Genomic DNA, 20,235 nt, shown 5'->3' on the forward strand with positions numbered 1-20,235 from the left:
CCTCACATGCAGACCCCAACCTCTACCCCTCAGCCAGGTCTCACCGCTGAGAGGAGAGGAGACGTGAAATTCAGTTCGACTGCTCCTTACGACAAAGGGATCCGGCTCATCACCTTCGCCGCCTGACCAGGGAAAGGGTAGGGCTTCCCGAGGAAAAGCACTGTCCACCATTTAAAAAGTAGGACGAGTGAAGAAGCAGGAAAAATGTGACCCATAGCTAAGAAGAAAGAGAAGATTAAAAGGAGAACAACAGAACTAAAGGGTTGGAAGTAACAGACAAGGACTTAAAAATCACTACTACGAATATGCTAAAGAATTTAAGGGAAAATGTACAAAATGGGTGAAAAGATGGAGAATTTCATCAGAGTCATAAAAACTCTAAAAAGGAAGCAAGTAGAAACTGTAGAACTGATGAATACAATATCTGGAACGATTAACTCATTGGAGGGGCTTAATGGTTAACTGGACACAACAGAGAAGATGCGTAAACCCAAAGCTAAGACAAGAAAAACTATCCAACGTGAAGCACAGAGTGAAAAAATAAGAAAAGTCAAACCCCGGGCATCAGAGTTCTATGGCACACGTGCAAATGGCCTGATATACATGCAGTTACCACCTGAAAAGCAGAGGAAGAAAGGAGGAGAATTGCTGGAAGAGATACCAAATGAGAATTTTCAAAGAGGGTTGAAAATCACTAATTTAAGACAGCGAAACCCCGAGCAAGATAACAGGCAGAAAAGTCATACACAGGTCAACCTGCTAAAAACCAGGGTGAAAAGATAGAGGCAATGAAATGACATGTTTAAAGAGCTAAGAGGAAAAAAAAAGAAAAAAAAACCACGCACAAACATTGGCAACCTAGACATCTATATTCATGGAAAATAGTCCTAAAAAATAAAGGTGAAACAAAGGCATTTCCAAACAAAAGCTGGGAAAATTCATGCTGCACTACAAGAAATGGTAAACAAAGTTCTTCAGACTTGAAGAAAATGAACGCAGAGAAAAATCATGATAGGCAGAAAGCAATGGTGATCAGTGAGGCAAATATCAAGGAAAATATAAAATAATATAGTTTTCAATTTCTTTAAAGGACAATCGGCTATTTGAAGCAAATAGAGCAACGTATTATGGGATTATAATACACAGAGAAATAAAATATGACAATAATAATACAAAAAAAGCCAGAGTAAATAGAATTACACTATTGTAAGGTTGTTAAATGTTTCATGAAGTTGTAATAGTTACTCATGGTAAAGTGTGATGAATTAATTATACATATTGTAATCTAGAATAACCACTTAAAAATAATACAAAAAATGGTGAAACTAAATAGCAATAGGGTAATAAAATATAATACAAAAGCCATCCGAAACACACCCACAAAACCTCAATTTCCAAATAAAGAACAGAAAGAGAAAATGAGTAAGAACTAAGATAATAAAATTAAACCCAAGAACATCCCATGTAATTATGTTAAGTGTAAGATATATTCAACACTCCAATTAAATATGGGTTTACAAAAAGACCCAACTGTTTACAAGAGACACGTTTTTAATATAAAGACAGAAAGTGAAAATAAAATCACGAAAAAAATATACATTGCAAACACTAACCACAGGAAAGCCAATGTGTCTAGATTAGCATCAAAAAAAGCTGAACTGTGAAAGTATCATCAGTGATGAAGATGGATATTTCATGATAAAATAGCCATTAATAAAGCCCAAAATTTGTTCTCTGCTTAGACTAACAGGCTTGATAAATCCTCTTTTTTCAGCATACAATTTCAGGAGGTGTATGATCTCCTGTGTGTTTATGAATCTCTATTTAACACCTCTTTTCAAAGTCACACTATCTTTAAATACAATGATTTTATTTTCAGGCACGTAACCCCCTCAATTATCATCTACTTGATTCTTTCATGTCAGTTACCTGGAACTTCACCTTCTGGTTGATGTCCTGCACACAGAACTGCTTCAGGAAGCGCTCATCCTCACTCCAGAAGAGGCGGATGTCGGGGATGTCATAGAGGACCATGGCCAGCCGCTCCAGCCCAAGGCCAAAGGCCCAACCGATCTGATCTTCAGCACCAGCTACAAAGAAGAAAGAAGACAAGACAACAGGTTAAAAAGCACAAGGGCAATACTCCAATATAAAATAAGAAGTTAAAAAAAAAAGAAGAGCACGAGGGTCCACAGGTCCATCCCACTCCTGACACCCAGATAAGGCCGTGGTGAGTGCCGACCAGAAGGGTGCTGGTGGGGGGAGGGGCCGTGGAGACACCCAAGGGGACCCCGATCTCACAGTTTTCGTGCTCCCCACATCCCTCACTCCCCTCCCCGAGGCACTCTGGAGTCGAACTTCTCTAATACTGTCTTTCATTTCTGCTTAAATCCCAGGCTGGCTAAGCCCTGGTTCCTGCCTCTGAGATACTTTCCTGTAATCTGCACCCACCCTTTTCCAACATTCAGCCTCTATGTTCAGGTTACAGAGAGGAGAGAAAACACAGGCTCTGTCCCCAGGTGGCTTACGAGATGGGCAGGTTTGTTCAAAACATGCCACAGTGGACCGCTGATATTCAGGAAGTGTGTGCCCAGCCTCCAAGAACCCTCAGTTTACTAGAACACACTCTGACTCTTAGTAAAAGCTGCCCCAGTAACACACAAGGAGCAAGCCCGCCAAGGTGACATGCACACGTGGCACCAGCCCCTCCGAGGGTGAGCGTGTAGTTCAGACCTATGGCAACACATGAAGTCTCGGGTTCATTCACGTGAAGCAGAGTGAGATGGAAGACACAAACTGCTGTGCGAAGGGGGCAAGGGAGCAACGCCCAGCACAGGGAAAAGCTCACGAGACAGCGTCATTTCGACTGGACTGAGGGGCGAGCAGGACGCTGGGGGCGCTGAGCTGGCTCAGGAGGCCCACCCCCACGCACACGCCCTGCGAGGGGACCCCTTAGGGACTGCTCCCCAATCCCTAGGGTTTCACTGCTGGGATTAGGTTACTTTATGCAAGTCCATCTTAGCAAACTCCAGAGAGTCTCCTGCTGGCTTAGGAGAGCTGAGCTGACGTGAAGAGAGGAGGCCCAGGTGTGGCCAGACCTGGAGGGAGGCCTCCGGGAGCCGAGGGAGGCCCTGGCGGCAGCAAGAAGATGGGAAGCTCACTCCCGCGATCGTGAGGAAATGGATTCTCCTGACAGCCCGAATGAGGGAAGACAGGACCCTGAGCTCCAGAGGAGAACGTGGCCTGGTGACACCCTGATTTCAACCTGTCGAGACCCTGGGCGGGGGACCAGGCCCTCTGCACCGGACTGCTGACGCACGGCGGTCGTGACATAACAAGTGAGTGCTGCTTTAGCCACTAAGTATGAGGTTATCTGTTACCCAACAAGAAAAACTAATGCTGCTCCAAATGCAGAGAAAGATGCAGGCAAGTTCCAGACTGAAGGAACGTCCTCACCGGCCGGGCAAGCTTCAGGCAGGAGAGACACGGCAGAGAGGACCTACCTCTGGCCAGGGGCTGGCGCCACTGTCACTTATAAATGGAACCACGAGGATAAACTACAACAACGGAAGCCACGAAGAAGTGTGAGCCTCACTGGATGATCTGTTTAAAAGATGAATGGATAAAAATATTCAAAATGAGATCTCAAAAGGAAAAGGTACAGAGAGAGAATGCGGCAGGAGGGGGAGGGAAGACACGCAGGAAGAAAAGCACATGGCTGGGCAAGTGCGGAGCCACCCGTGTCCTGAGTAAGACGACCTCTCATGCGAGGCAGGGGGGAGGGGGGCTTAGCACAGACAGCGGGGCCGCGAGGGAGGGAGCACAGCCCCTGACCCTTGGCCGGCTGCCTAGAAGAGCAGCTAAGGGTGAGGCACCCTTTTTCGAGTAAGTCATACTGATGCCTGAAAACCACGGAGAAGGCTGCAATGAAAAATGTAAAACTTAATAGAAGTGTGATACACTGCTTTTGTGTCCTAAAAGAGTAACTTTCTCTTTAAGCGACAATGCCCAGGCCTGGTGGTGCGGTTCCACACGCCGGCGACGGCTGGTCACACTATTTATTCTGGTAACAATTTGCAAAATACAGCAGCACATACAAAGATCCATAACAACGCTCAAACTCTTTACCCTTATGATTCCATTAGGAATTTATCCTAAGGAAATAATTCAACAGAAGAAAAAAGATAAATGAAGGAAGATATTCAAAGCTGTATAACTTATTACAGCAAGAACATGAAAACAACCTAAATGCCCCAAATTAGGGAAGGCCTTGAAGTTATAGTACAGTTTAGTGTAGTCATTAAAAATTATAATTATACAAATAAATGTTGATCAAGTGACAGACTATAAGAAATTATGAAAAATGTCTATGATCAAATGAGTATGTACTATGCCACTACGATTTAATACAGGGGCACATGAGGGTTGTAACGTAAAAAAATAAAAACAAAATCCGATAAGTAAAAGACGGTAACAGCGCATTTTTATCTTGCGTTTATCTTAAGTAAGCTTTTCATTTGCTTAAGGATCGTTTTTTTTCCTTTTCTGTGAATGTCTTCATATTATATTTTTCACCCATTTGAAAAATGAGATTGCTGCTCTTTTTCTTGCCTACTTCTAGGGGCTCTGTGTTATTCTTGTTTTGCTTTAGGAAAGTTTCAGAAGATGAGGAAGAAAGGGAGGGTAACGGATGGAAGGAGCAAAAGCTAAGACACTAAAAATTGCTGGATGTGAAATAAACTCAAATACCCTGAATCTACTGCTCTTTCAATTATAGATACTGGGCTCTAGATGGTTGGTTTTATCTAAAAATTTCATAATAAAATCTAAAAGAGTTAATAATTAAGGAAAAAGTCTAACTCACAAAGCAACATTAATATTCCACCTCTCTTTATTATTTTTTTATTTGAAAAGATGTTTCAGAAACATGTTTTAAAGTTGTTTGAAAACTAGTACCGTTATAGGATGTCATGGTTATAAAAGGAAAGCAGCAGCTGTCTGTTTCGGGGGAGGAGGGGGGGTCGGGGAGAACTGCGCAAGTGGAGGAAGACGGGGGACTTTATACCATGTGCCTTTTCTATCAAGTGTGAGGAGAAATATTCCAGATAAAAATTTTCATGGCTAGATAAAACACAGTAGTTTCTCTTCTGTTTATTTTTGAGAAGTTATAAGAACAAAGCACTCCTCCCCTGACACAGTGGTGCCAGACTTTCAAGAAAATCATGTGACTAGCGAACATGGATTACAAGCTGAACCGACCTCTTTATTTCTATGAGAGCCAATACATTTCCAAGCCTGGAAAATCAGTGTCATTATCCGTGGGGTTTCAGAAAACGACCACAAGCTCCTGCATATCCTCCCCTTGAATCCCAGTGGGCTGTGACTGCTTCAACCCACAGGGTGTGAGGGAAGTGATGCTACGTGACTTCCAAGGTTACGTTAGAAAAAGCCACCCAGCTAGTGCCTGGTGGCTTGGAATGCCCGCTCTCCAGACACTCCCTCCCAGGAATCTCCCTGCAGAACACCCTCTCTTAGAACCCAGCCGCCGAGCTCTGAGCAGCAGTCACACGCAGAGGCCACGCGAGGTGCTCCAATGGACAGTCCCAGGTGAACCCTGTCATCCTAGCCTCGCAGCAGGCAGGTGAGTGAGGCAGATTCAGGAGGATTCCATGTGCAGCATGAACAGAGAAAAACAAAAAACTATAACAGAACATTAACAAATGGAACCCAGCAATACGCAAAAGGACATTGTATCACGGCTGGATTTATCCAGGAATGCAACGTTAGCTCAGCATATGAGAACCAATCAGTGTAATTCATTTAATAAGCTGCCTAAAAAAGAAAACGCGATCATCTCAATAGATGCAGAAAAAGCAACTGGCAAAATTCAACATCCATTCATTATAAAAACTCTCAGCCAATGAGGAACACAGGGGACTTCTTCAATCTAATAAAAGACACAATTAAAAAAACAACAGCTAATAGTATACTCAATGGTGAAAGGCTGGTTGCTTTGCCCTCAGGGTCGGGTTGAAAAGAAGGAGGTCTACTCTTGCTATTTCTATTTCTGTCTGAGTTCCCAGCTAGTGGGAAACAAAGGTAAAGAAGAAATAAAAACAGCTTAATAGATTGGAAAGGAAAGAGTAACACTGTCTTTATCTGTAGATGGCATGATTGTTTACATAAAAATTCCTCGGGAACGCATCTGACAGGAAACAAATACATGAATCTAGGAAGATCACAAATATACAATAATCCATGGTGTGTGTGACTCGGGGCCTCAGTCCCACGTGGCTGCCAGTAAGGACAGGCCTGAGAGGACGCCAGGCTCAGGCCAGCAAGGGGCCATCCCATCAGCACCTGAAATCCCAACCAGCTTGTGTGTCGAAGCTCAAGGACTAGACCTCCACGAGGAGCAGGGAACAGCTGGCCTCCAGCTTCCTGCCACTGCCCACAAGCCTTGATTCTCACAATCATTCTTACTGAAAAGCCTGCTTGTGACAATCTATTACCAGGAAGGGCTGTAAGAAAGGGCGTCTATTCGCTGAGCTGTACCAGATTCTGTTTTGGAGACACTTTGCTTTGGTCCCATCTAGATCTGCTGCTTCTGAACTGCATCCCCTGCACTGAGCTACCGGCCTATTATATTCGTAAGGTGCCAGGAACTCCTTGTCAAGAATGCCGGCCACTAGGTCACTCAGTCTTCCTGCGAGTCTTCATGAAATAAGCTGGTCTCAGATCTAAGAAAATGCGAACAGGAAAAGCTTCCTTCTCGTGAACAACTGGATTGTTTTCAGTTTAAGGATATCGCGACTTACGTAACTGATCCTAATCTACTCCTCACTTTGACCCCGCGGACGCTTAGAGCCATCCTTCCAAGGTCACCTCTACAACGGTACGTTTCTCTGTGTGACTCTTGTCCCAGTTTTATTTTCTTATCCTTATATCCTCTTTGTCCTGATTATCTGAACTACTTATTTTATCCTCTTGCACATACTTTTATACGGCACTTCCACTTCTTTACGGAAGAAATAGAGCCATAAATAACTAGATACTTAAAGGTATTGTCATCCCAGACAGGTCTAATTTTCAGGTCTTTGGCAATCCTCAGCTGTAATTTGTCGCGGGGTGCTCCTGGGCTGACAGGGTTTTAAGGCAGTAGTTTTTTCTACATTCCAGTACTGGAGGGTTCCAGTAAACTAGACTCTGGAGCATAAAACTGACTGCAAAGAAGCACCTCAGTCAAACAGAATATTCCAGAGGGAAGGCACTCAGGTTTGCCCTCCTCCTTCTCCCCTTATTTTTAAAATTTCCCATCTCTTGACTCTTATCTCACATTATTTTGGTTTTATATGTAGGCTGACCTTCTTAGAAAGATTTTCAGCCACTAATCCCCTTACTCTGCTCTGTTTTCTTCAGAGAATATCACCTCTTAGACCCCACAACTTTTCATATTTATTTTGTTTACTGCTTACTGTCAGACTCTGCCGGTAGCATCTGATCCACGGGCTCAGGACCTGGGCTGGTTTCCATCTCTGACACATCTGGAGGGGCTGGACCAGTGTCCAGCATGTACAAGGGCTCAGGCATTGTGAGGAAATGAGTGAATGGCAGGAAGGCAAGGTTTTGAGATTTTTCCACTTTTTAGTTTATTGGCTGCATTTACATGGGTTGTATTAGGAAAATGAAGTTTTCAACACAGGCAGTGACTTTCTTTAATCTTTTATCTGTCAGAGAGCGTATATATCATGAGGTGACATGAGAGATACCATTTCGGAAAAGACATCTCAGAAAGGAGAGAATTGGAACATAAAAGAAAGGAATGACGGGAAAACTGAATGTTCTGTCCCCTCACCCTGCCTCCGTCACTGTCACCGAGCTTCTTTCACGCGGGGCGGCAGCTCCCGGGGCCTAGGATCTGAGCTGCTTCTGCTCCAAGCTTCCTTCCTTCCAGCTTATTTTCTTCCCCAGTGACCGAACCCTGCACCCTGAGGTTCCCTCTCATGGACTGTTTTGTTGCAAAGCCAAAGGTCAAATTAAAATTTTAAACTATTATATACTGGGACAAATTTTTTATTATATTAAGTACTTCCCTGTTAATAGGGGCTGATTTCCAGGAATTCTTTGGCTCAATGAACTGACACTTTCCCAAAATAACTGTGAAAAGAAGCACTGAAACAACCTAGCAATTAACGTTCATATTTTATAGAACTTAACCAATTACAAAGCACTTCACCTATATTACCTTGATTTTGATCCTCACAATGACCCTATGGAGGATGTCAGACTGGTATTATTAGCGATGTTTCAAAAGTAAATACCATTCAAGCAAGATCACACAGACACTGGGACTCAAACCTATGTTGTTGTTGTCTTTTTCACTTCAAGTATATATCCAGTGAATGTTCCCCCAGATTCATGTTCAAACATTAACTTAGAGAGGAGGCTCTGTTCAAAGCATTTCAAAACACCAGAAAGTTCCATTTACGTCTGTGTACTTTCTGCTTTGTTATTGCCAGTTTCCTGATGGACTTTGTCGTTATTCCATGAAAGCTAGTAAAATGATTTGCATACACAGCTGTTTAAATGTATCAGTAGGCTTTTCTGAAGGTGGGGTTTCACGTCTCCAAGCGTGCCTTTCACCCTGCCCCTGACCAATACACACACAGAGCTGCAGAGGGAGCTTGGGGCCAGCGTTTAGCAGCGGTGTCGGACAAATGCCTCTGCTCCCCTTGACCGTTAGTTACGACGACAGCCACTCAGGGACAAAAGGCCCGCAGTATCCCAGCACGGTACTGCACGGCCACAGGCAGGCCTAGAGAGGCCAGCGCAGCTGCATGAATTCTGATTTCTTCTCTTCCCACCGTGGACTCAGTACTTGACCCCCTGCTTTCCAGCTACAGTCCTTGAACTGTTTCCTCGGAGACTTGTCACTGGACGACTGGCTTTCTGAGCTGTGCCCTGAGCTCAAGCTCCCACCTGGAACTTCTCCAGTTGTATATATCCTTGGTACCACAGGCTTCTGTCAATAAGTCCTTCACACGATCCAGGGCGGACCTCTTTGAAAAGAACCTTTCCATGGAACGGAACAGACTGTGATCGGAGTCTACAAGCCTTGAAAACCGTGGTCCTTCCTACGGTCTGAGCTGGGCTGCATCCTTATCAACATTCTCTAATAAAACCTTTAAGGCCCATCTTAAAACACTCCCTTTGGAACATACATTCCCCTTTCCTTTCCGGGTCCTAGACTTCGGTTTTCTTAATAAAGGAGACAGCAATTTCTGGTGCATATACTAATCAACGGTACGTGAGACAATCCCCAGTGGTCTTATCCAGTCAGAATTCTGTCTCCAGTTTCCCTTAGGGATCTATGTCCTAAAAATCTGTACCCTTCCAACAAGGGAGAAAAAGAAAAGCAAACGTACGGAGGCAGAAACCTGAATTGGAGTTGAGGTGACCAAGGTGACAACAGTACCGGGTAATTCAGAACCTTCTGAAAATGTAGACGCAACGGTCATGCCCTGCTTAGCACTTACTAAGAGTTAAAAACTAACATATTGACTTGGGACCTCCCTGGTGGTCCAGTGGCTAAGGCTCCGCGCTCCCAATGGAGGGGGCCCGGGTTCGATCCCTGGTCCTGGGCTGACAGGGAACTAGATCCCACATGCTGCAACTAAGGGTCCGCGTGCCGCAACTAATTAAATAAATATTAAAAAATAAATAAATATATTGACTTGAGTGTAATCAACCGAGAACTCATCTCCCACTTCGTATACCTCCTTTTGACCGGCCGCCAAAATACAGTCGCTTTATCCTTTAGCCCTTTCCCTCACATTGCAATCTAAGGTCCTAGAACTCGGGAGAGTTAAGCACTATGGGGCAGCGCATTGCAAATAGAGGTCTGCAGCGAGCAGAAGCTGGCCTTCCTAACAGTTTACGAGCTTTGGACGTTGTCCATTTTTGCGAGCGTTGCCTTTGTCTGACTGTTTGTTGTGTGTTGTTTTTAACTGCCTGGCATGCATACAGCACTGCAGGTAACAATACATTCCCGAAACTTGTGTGTGAGACTTTTTTTTTTTTAACCAAATCACATTTTAAGTGCACCAACATGGTCATTAATTATAAACACCTTCAACTAAATGGGGATTCTCCGTACACCAATTTTCATAAGGTGCCCCACGACCATAATAGGTATTTGAGGAATACTTGTCAAACCCTATACGGAATTATTAGTGTCGGGATACGCTTTTACCTACTTCAAATGTATCGCTAAGATGTCTTATTAACAAGAGTTATCAAAACTGGGCCACAGCAAAAAGTGAACTAGAACTGAGAGGTCTTTCAGGAAGAAAGGAGCAGAAATGGAAAGTGTAACCCCCGGAGCCCAAATGACAAGAACGATGTGGCCTTGGGGACAGGCCTTTGAATGGCGGCCAACACAGTCCTGCCCACAGGTGCCACTGACCATGAAACACAGAGGTATAGGGCCAGCTCCAACTGGAGAGAGTAACGCGGCCCAGCCCCTGGCTGCCAGGGGAAGCACCGTGGAAGAATGCTCTCTTCCTTCTTAGTGTGGAGGACATGAAAACCGCTTAGGTGACTTATAAACACATTAACCCATCCCTAAAACTCCTGAAGTATTAAGTTGGATGTACTTATCTTTTCCTTTCTGTTACAGAACCAAGGAATAATGCGTCTCGCCTCGTAGTCTGAAAAAGTGTGCCTTCGTATCTGTTAGAAAAATGACTCCAAAATAAAAGTTAATAGTGCTCTATTTCTTGTCACACTGTTATAATATTTTAACCATGAAAGGAATTTAATTTAGAGTAAGTAATGCCACTGTCACTTAAATATATGAATGATAAAAGAAACGTGAGCTGTTCTAATTCCGTAATTCCCGAGTAATGACAATTAATGAAACCCTCTTTCCTAGTGGGAGTTGTTTTCGGCAGCAGATAAAGGAGCTGCCGAGCCTTTTAGGATGTGCTCTCCCAAACGAGTTGCTTCTCTCTTCATCATTATCCAAAATATAATTAAAAGATGACATTTAAAACAAACTAAGTCAAGCAGTATCCCACCCTCAGAGGAAAAGCAGCTGAGAGGCAACACTCTGCCTCCACTGAGAGCTGGGAGAAACTACACGAAAAGTTGCATGAGATTATCACTGGCTGCTATTGTGCAGACAGATATGAATTGGGTTGTTTTACCGCTGTGGACATGTTCTCTGACCTTTCCAAACAGGAAACAAGTCAATACGAGTATCTTATACAGACTTCTGTTTTTGTCCTCAGCTTGCTCCAATAGTCTAAAATTCAGAGTTACATGTTTATGGTCTTCACTGTTTTAGACCATCTATCTAGCGACTATCTACATGCAGAGGAAAATCAGCCTTTAATGTTAGCCTGAACACAGTTCAGTAGCCTTTAGGACCTCTTGGCTGCGCCGCGTGGTTTGCGGGATCTTAGTTCCCTGACCAGGGATCGAACCCGGGCCCTCAGTGAGAGCGCCAAGTCCTAACCACTGGACCGCCAGGGAAGTCCCGATGCCAAGTTATTTATCAAAACGCAAAAGAAGATTTCTGAGCAAAAGCCAAACAGCTTGATCCGGTCTATTCCCAAATATCTTAAGGACAAGTTAACCAAAACTTTCTTGGCAAAGCTGTCTGAGTCACACTTCCCTTCTTATTTTCAAACCGTAACCCCATCCTCTGTCCCCTCATTGGCACCCCACAGTGTTCTCTCTTGTACGAAGCCAAAGTAATCAGGGCTTGATTGGAGGCCCGGGGCCAATGTCCACCTTGGAACTGTCCAGGGCCTGACCCGCTCAGCTGTGGGCACTACTTACAACAAACTTGAACAAATACGGCTCAGGACCTAACACAACCCTAAAGGGATACTGCTTGTTTGCACTCTAAGGGAATGTGTACACAGCGCTAACATTACACGATGTCACCTATTGGCTCCCCACTGTACGAAAGCCAGGGATGTAATAATCATTTGACTATAACAATAATAAGCCCCTAATAGTATTAAGAACACACTGAATGGCTTTTTTTTCTATCAACATATGATGATATACATCATTCCAGAAGCTTTTAGTCTATGGATATGGTTCCATCCACCCCCCCCTCAAAAAAAAAGGAGATACAGCAAAACAACCACTGAAAGGCCAATCTGCCTATGACCCAAGAGGTCAAAAGCAAGGGTTCCAGATGTCCTCCCATGGATGAATGGCTACACAAATAGTGGGACATCCACGCCACGGAACACTGATCCATACAACACAAAGAAATGGACTTTGTGGGGACAGATGAAGCAACTTCCGTGAATCTACAGAGTTATGCCCAGTGGAAAATACCAATCCCCGAAAAGGGTATATACTATATGATTCCATTGCTATAACATTTTAAATAACAGAACTTTATAAATGGAGAAGAGATTGGTGACTGCTAAGGGTCAGGGACAGCAGATACGGGTGAGGGCGAATATGATTATAAAAGGGTAACGTGAAGGATCCTTGTGGCAATGGAGTTATTTTGTATCTTGCCTTTGGTGGTGAATAGGTGAATCTATACATGATAAAATTGTATAGAACTAAATACACAAACAAATGAATCCAAGTCAAACTGGGAAATGTGCATAAGATCAATGGACTGTGTCACCGCCAATAACCTGGTGTAGCTGGACTATAGTCTGGCAAAATGTTACCACTGGGGGAAACAGGATAAAGGTACACAGAATCTCTCTGTTCTTATAGCTGCAAATGAACCTACTATTATCCCCCAAAATTTCAATTTAAAAAAAAAAAAAAAGAAAAAGCAAGTGCAGCTCTATACATTTGTGAAGGGCGAAATCCTGCCCTCCCCATCGTGGCAGTCTGGTAAATCCTTCCTAACTGGGCTGTCTACAGTTCTGACAGGTCAAGTGAGGCCCCTCGACACTCACCCGGCAGGCGGATGCCAGTGCCCTACGCCCTCACTTCTCTCCCCTCTCTCTCTTTACCCCTTTCCCATTAACCTACCCAGGTCACATCCAACTGTTACTTCTATACCAAGATGCACCATGAATAAAGGGGAACTTTTTAACTTGATAAATAGTATTGATTGGATCCCTGAATGAAGAAATTTTCATGCCTTTTCTCCCACTATATATCTGAGCTCCCCTGGTGAATCTGCTCTTGCCCTGTCCCCTTCCTTTTTCTGGACATTTCTGGGCTCTCAGAACCTGATGGAGAGGAGGCGATGGGCAGGAAACAGACTCATTTTCTGGGTCAGGGCAGCCTGTGTACAAACAGGCAAGACAGTTCTTTAGCAGGAGGGCTCTGCTTGCTGGGAAGAATGTGGAAGCCGGGTAGAGAAGAATCTCTCAGGGAGTAGAGGCCAGGTGTTCCGTTTCTAGGAAATTCCCCAGGAGTGAGTGCCCAAGAGAGGAAGGAAGCCAGCCCTTCCGTGTTCCACAAGGGCCTGGTGATGGGCCCCTCCCTACCCAACGCAGCCCCTGGCCTTCGGTAGAGCTTGGAGATCTCAGAGAGCCGCTGCAGACGGACAGGGGCTGCATCTTCCTCAGAGCAGAAAGGGGCCCTGTGGAAGTTTTTCCCTAATCACCACCGTTAATCTAAAGAACAGACAGGTTGGGAGCGCTGACTCTGCATCCAGCCCCGTCCTGCTGCCCCACTCACCAGCCGGGCGACCCTGGGCCAGTTATTTATTTACTGTCTCTCTGACTCCACTTCTCTGTCTGTAAAGTTGGGACAGTCAACAGAACCCCCTCGTGGAGCCTTCGTGAAGCTCCTGCGAGTTACTAGTTATTACCCAAAAGAGGCCTAGAGCAAAGGAAGGGCTCTGCAGGTGCTCGTGACGGTCACCTGTGGAGACACAAACCCAGAAAACAGCAAAGATCACGCTCCCATGGACCCTGCACTGCGAGCAAGTAGCTCACGTCAGAGGCCAACAAATCCTCTCGTGTTCGCGGAGGTACTCTTGCTGTTTCAGGAGAATGTTTAATGGAATATTCCCACTGTTGGCAGAGGTCCCAAAGGCTAAGAAAGGTGGATGGTGGACATGCCATGGGACAGTGGGATGAGTTTGCTCACCACCCCTCTGCCACCTCCATGCTGTTAGGGAAGCTGAAATTTCACTGTGTTATTGGAGACATGAGCTCCTGGGAGAGTTACGTCCTGTTACCGCTGCCTCTTCCTCCCTTCCAGGGGAAATGGGAAGTGACCCCCCCCCCCCCATCAAGGAAGAGGGGCAGGGGTTAGGGAACCACCTAGAGAACTTGGCAAGTGTCTCCTTGGGTCTGGGGGACCTAGAGACTACCCCTTACCCACACCTGAAAAACTCTAAAGGCTGAACACTGAATGAAAACGGCTGTGGTCCTGAGCAGGAAAACAGGTCTGTGCTGGACAACAGAATTGTGAGTTTCCTGTAGCCCAGGTGGGCCCTCAAGCTCGAAAAGCACCCCACCCCCAGGTCCTGGAGTGCATGAGCTGACCTCAGCAGCACAAGCCTATAAATACACACTGAATACAGAGACCCAGCCGTCAGCCGGTAGGACGTCACCCATTCCTGAAGCCTTCAGTCCCCACAGTGGTGAATCACTAAGGGATCTGCCAAAGCAGCCCCTGAGAAAAAAGCCAGCATCTGGACACTGGTCACACTGCCAGATCCCAGCTCCGCAGTGACAGAGGCCCCTCCCTGGCCGTCGCCTCCTCCGCCCCTCCGTGCCCAGCCCTCTTTCCCCTTGCTCTCCCTCCCCCATCACCACCCTTCCAGCTTCCACCCCTGTGCCCTACTCTGAGCTGAGGGAGGGAAAAAGCCGTCAGTTGGATGGAAGATGGAAGCTTTGCCATTAGCCTGGACTGTACTTGAAAGTGACCAGGAAAGCCATGGATCTGCTTGAAATCTCACTCTGGATGAGGAAGAACGATTAGACAGAACTTGCTGGAGGCAGTGGTGTGAAAAACAAAACAATTTTAGAAGTTTACATCTACTGAGTCCAGCTCAGTGACTTCAGTGTTATAAATGGTTTGCTTATCCTTCCTCTCCTCGCCCGCTACCAAACGGCCTCGTTCAGTTCTCTTCCTTTGTGCTTCCCAGCCCACCACCCCTGCTCTTGCCTCCGTATGCCTCTAGGTAACACATAAATATCTGAACTATTTAAATATTTTACTCCTGACCCCAATGAGAGTAGCGTTTAATATTAAACTGAATAGAAATGATGAGGAAAAGAACAAGGAAACAGGAGAATGGAGATTAAACATGACCAATTTCTCCATTCTTCTTCCCAAGGAATCTGAGGCATTTTTAACCATTTGGCTATGGAACCTAAGAGATAAAACAGATGGAGGGGAACTTAAACGGACATAGGAATAGAGCTGGATAAAAATAAGATATCAGTTGGTAAAGCTAAAAACACAATCCCACGGGTCTAAGCACACGAAATGTCTATAACATCATGTATTCATCAGATAGACCAAAACTGGTAGTCGGAACCATGATACAGATTATGTCTTTCATCAATAAACTCTGTCAAGCCACATCTAGGCCATAAGAAGGATCTCTGGGGAAATGCTATGTGAAAACCAATCCCTGCGTCATTCTCATCTTCCTGGACCCTCCCAGCAGAGCCGGGCGGTCATGTGACCGTGCTCCAGCCAATGGAACCGAAGCAGGCAGAAGCGAGACCCCCCCCCCCCAGCCCCCTTGGAGACCCTCCAGCTCTCCCGTCCTCTGCTATGGGGACCGTGGCGGCCACATGTTCCAGATGTTATCACTGCGGCTCTCTCTGACTGATACACTTTCAATGGATTAAGCCACTGGGATTTCAGGGGGTCCTCTGTTAGCTCTGCACGGCTGGGCCTGTCCTCATGATTATTCAGCCCTAGCATTCTGACATGACAAAGGAATCTGCATAACCTCTGACTGGTACCCAACTGAGGATCAACGCCACTTTTCCTTGGCCTATAAAAATAATTCTGCTAGCTCAGGATAAACATTTCATATAAACTGGAAGAGATTTATAGAGAGCCTACCACTTATAAATTGTTGTTAAGAAAATGTTGTTCCTACACTGTGCAAAGGTTCAGTAAACAAGAATTTGGCTAAAACATAAGGAAAAACAACCCCTGAGTGTCTAAGGAAGTCAGCACTAAAACAGGTGACCCAGAGAGGTTAGGGAACAAGAGACCCTAGCCAGGGAACTAAGATCCTGCATGTCACGAGGCATGGCAAAAAAAAAAAAATTACGAAGGGAAAGAAAGGATTTCTAAGAACTCCTAAAAGTATGTTCTTTTTTTTTAAACAAAAAAAGCTTTTAAGAACCCGAGCTTGTCTTTGGTGTAATTTTATCAGGAAAGAAGCAGGTACGTGGCCATCACTCTTGCTGCTAAATAGCATCTGTCAAAAGTAAGCCTGGGCTTCCCTGGTGGCGCAGTGGTTGAGAATCCGCCTGCCGATGCAGGGGACGCGGGTTCGTGCCCCGGTCCAGGAGGATCCCACATGTCGTGGAGCGGCTGGGCCTGTGAGCCATGGCCGCTGGGCCTGCGTGTCCGGAGCCTGTGCTCTGCAACCAGAGAGGCCACAGCAGTGAGAGGCCCGCGTACCGCAAAAAAAAAAAAAAAAAAAAAGTAAGCCTAAGGCTTCCCTGGTGGCGCAGTGGTTGAGAGTCCGCCTGCCGATGCAGGGGATGCGGGTTCGTGCCCCGGTCCGGGAAGATCCCACATGCCACGAAGCGGCTGGGCCCGTGAGCCCTGGCCGCTGAGCCTGCGCGTCTGGAGCCTGTGCTCCGCAACGGGAGAGGCCACAGCAGTGAGAGGCCCGCGTACTGCAAAAAAAAAAAAGCCTCCCTTGCCTCCCTTGGAGGGAAGCAGCCAAATCCATCATTCAGTGACCAATCCAAACCCATCAGGAGGCTCAATATATTCTGATTCATTAACATACATATCTGTCAATATTTTCTCATTTTTAGTTTTAATAAATCTATCATGAATTTTTTAAAATAAATTTATTTTATTTATTTATTTATCTTTGGCTGTGTTGGGTCTTCGTTGCTGCGCACGGGCTTTCTCTAGTTGTGGCGAGCGGGGGCTACTCTTCATTGCAGTGCGTGGCTTCTCACTGCGGTGGCTTCTCTTGTTGCGGAGCACGGGCTCTAGGCGTGCAAGATTCAGTAGTTGTGGCACATGGGCTCAGTAGTTGTGGCTCGCGGGCTCTAGAGCGCAGGCTCAGTAGTTGTGGCGCATGGGTTTACTTGCTCCGCGACACGTGGGATCTTCCCGAACCAGGGATCAAACCCGTGTCCCCTGCATTGGCAGGCGGGCTCTCAACCATTGCGCCACCAGGGAATCCCTATCATGAATTTTTAATCAATACTTTATTTCTTTTGGGGGCTCTATTTCTTTGCAAACTTATCTTCCATGTGTTATCTATTCTCAGGAACTCGAGGTAATTTGAGAAATATGGCTTCATCATTTTTCACTCATCAAACTGGCAAACACTGCAGTCTCACAATGAAAAATGCTGGCAGGAAGGTGGACGAACAGCAAGTTCACACACTGCAGCCAGGGGCGTCAGTCCCATCTGTGATGTCTTATTTCATGAGCTGGCATTTTGAACAGAGTACTATATTATTCTCTAGACTCTGTAGAATGCTTAAAAGTTTTCTTAATAATAACTTTAAAAAAATTTTTATTGGAGTATAATTGCTTTACAATGTTGTGTTAGTTTCTGCTGTGCGATGAAGTGAATCAGCTATACGTATACATCTATCCCCTCCCTCTTGGACCTCCCTCCCACCCCACCCCCCATCCCACCCATCTCGGTCGTCACAGAGCACGGAGCTGAACTCCCTGGGCTATACCACAGGTTCCCACTAGCTATCAATTTTACACATGGTAGTGTATTTATGTCAAACCTAACCTCCCAGTTCATCCCACCCTCCCCTTCCCCCCGTGTCCACACATCCGTCCTCTACATCTGCATAAGATGTGCTCTTCAAGGACAGGGACAGAACCGCTCACGTCCTTCACACCCTGCCAAATACAGAGAAGTAACTATGCAAGCTTGATCTAAGAAAGCAAGAGACATAAGTACTTTTCTAATGGGGCAGCTTTGAACTGGATGTGGGTGTTCCCAGCAGGAGCCACAACCAAGACGGGAAGTGTGACTGTCTGGGTACCAGCGGCCACTACAGCCTCTTCTGACGTGCCTGCACTCAGACTTACAAACCTGAATAAAAGCATTCTTAAAAAAACCCACCACCACCACCAACGCGGCACGATGCTCCCTCTCTGGACTACCTTCACGACCCTCAGGCTCTGCTTACGCTTGTGGGCAGCAGGGCCCCGGAGCACCTCTGTCTTTGGTCAGGAGGAACTGTCGTCCACCCGCCACCCCCGAAAACTGCCAACAGCCTGGCATTGTGGGTAACTGGCCAGGACCATTTGGCAGGAAGACCTCAATCTTGGTCACTCTATTTGACAGGAAGCAAAATTGAATTTTAAGGAAGTCACCTAGGGTCACCTACAGCTTCTGAGCTTGAATTAGCTCTTCTAATCTCACTTGCTTGTTCAAAGCAATACAAGAAAACTATGAATAGACAAGTCATCTACTGTCTCAATGTAGCTCAACATTAAGACCACACTCAGATCCACCCAGTGAGACGTAGTGGAATAAACACTGTGGTGGTATCAACAGCCAGACAACTGAATTTGATAACACAATGGGACCCTTATTTTATTGCATTTTAAAAAAAAATTACATAGGGGACTGGGCTCAGAGTCCTATAGTAGGGAAAAAAAAGGATACTTGGAATACAGAGCAGCTCCTTTGTTAGACACACCTCCTTATGGGGCCTTGGGTACAGGATAGATGGATTAATTTCCACGTCCAGCCTTCACCAGCAAAGTGTCCACTTCCTTCAACCAATGTGCATGTTTAAAGCTCTCCCTTGAAAATGTTCCGTGTGCTGCTTCTAGCATATTTTACGTCTCCTCTCTGGACACGCTTCTTGAAAGGGCAGTCTACACTCACCGTTTCCAGTCCTCAGCTCCTGTTGACTCCTCAACACGATCCGGTTTAACAGCACTCTGGCTTCTACGACACCATTCTATCAGGGTTACCTTTGCAAACACTGACAAGAGCCCCACCTGCCAGAAGCGGCCTCCTAGGGCTGACGTCTCAGTCGGTTCAGGCGCTGTAACAAAGTACCGCAAACTAGGTGGTTCATAAACAATAAAAATTCATTTCTCACAAGTCTGGAAGCTGGGAAGTCCAAGGTCAAGGCACCAGCCTATTCAGGGGCCCACACTCTGGCCCATCCTTCAGTGTTGGTGTTCATCAGGCAACCACCCTGCCTCCCGTCCTTCCCGCTCTGTGTTCCCCTAGGTAATTACACAGAATCCCATTCTCTTATCACCTGATCACTCCCAAGCTTCTCTCTCCAGCCCCGACCTCTTGCCGGAGCTTCAGATTCATCTACCCAAACACCTTCCAATGTGCCACAACCAAGTGATATCAACATTTCCAAACCTGAACTCACTGTTCTCCCCACTGACGCAGAGCCTACTTCTCCAAAGCTGAAAGCCTCAGTCTGTGACACAAATGCCCCACCAGTCACCCAAGAAAGAAACCCAAGAGTCACCCCTGACTCCTTGTTCCAAAACTCCAACTCCGACCTCCATTGTTACTGCCTCTGCCCTAAGGCAACCTCATACTGGCCCCCTGGATATAGCAACGGCCATCTGGCTAGTATACCAGCCTCATCCTAGAGCCAGCACGGTACCATCCACATGGCCCAGAGCTAACTAAAATGCACACACGACCGTGGCTCTGCTCTGGAAAGTTCTCCAGTTTAAATATCAATAGTTAAAGGTGAAGCTGATTACAGAGCAGTACCCAAGACTCCACACCCCTGATTCTGCCCCTCTGCATCAGCAACTCCTGCCACACCTTCCTTCACAAGTTATGCCCTAGGACAGCCTCATCCAACAGAAATATAACACAGGCCATACAGGTACTTTTAAATTTTCTAGAAGCCACATTGAAAAAGGGGGGGAACAGGTGAAATTAATTATATTAATATACTTAATCGAATATATATAAAATATTCATTTCACCAAGTATTCAATAGTTTTTAAAAGTATTAATGAGACTGGTTACGTTCTTTTTTTGAACTAGGTATTTGAAACCCGGTATATATTTCACACTTAAACAAATCTCAGTCTGAACTGCATTCC

General features: G+C 45.6%; 1 protein-coding gene across 3 annotated transcripts in view; it reads right to left on the reverse strand.

The window, feature by feature from the left end:
* The window catches only part of FARS2 (phenylalanyl-tRNA synthetase 2, mitochondrial), a 383,626-nt gene that overhangs the window by 167,971 nt on the left and 195,420 nt on the right, over positions 1-20,235 (reverse strand). For all 3 annotated transcript variants that reach the window (XM_065886071.1, XM_065886072.1, XM_065886070.1), the window contains one exon: positions 1,930-2,090. In XM_065886071.1, coding sequence (XP_065742143.1) covers positions 1,930-2,090 — 161 coding nt within the window. The remainder of the gene's footprint in view (positions 1-1,929; positions 2,091-20,235) is intronic.

This window comes from Phocoena phocoena, chromosome 10 (genome assembly GCF_963924675.1).
Source record: "Phocoena phocoena chromosome 10, mPhoPho1.1, whole genome shotgun sequence".
Taxonomy (NCBI): Eukaryota; Metazoa; Chordata; class Mammalia; order Artiodactyla; family Phocoenidae; genus Phocoena; species Phocoena phocoena.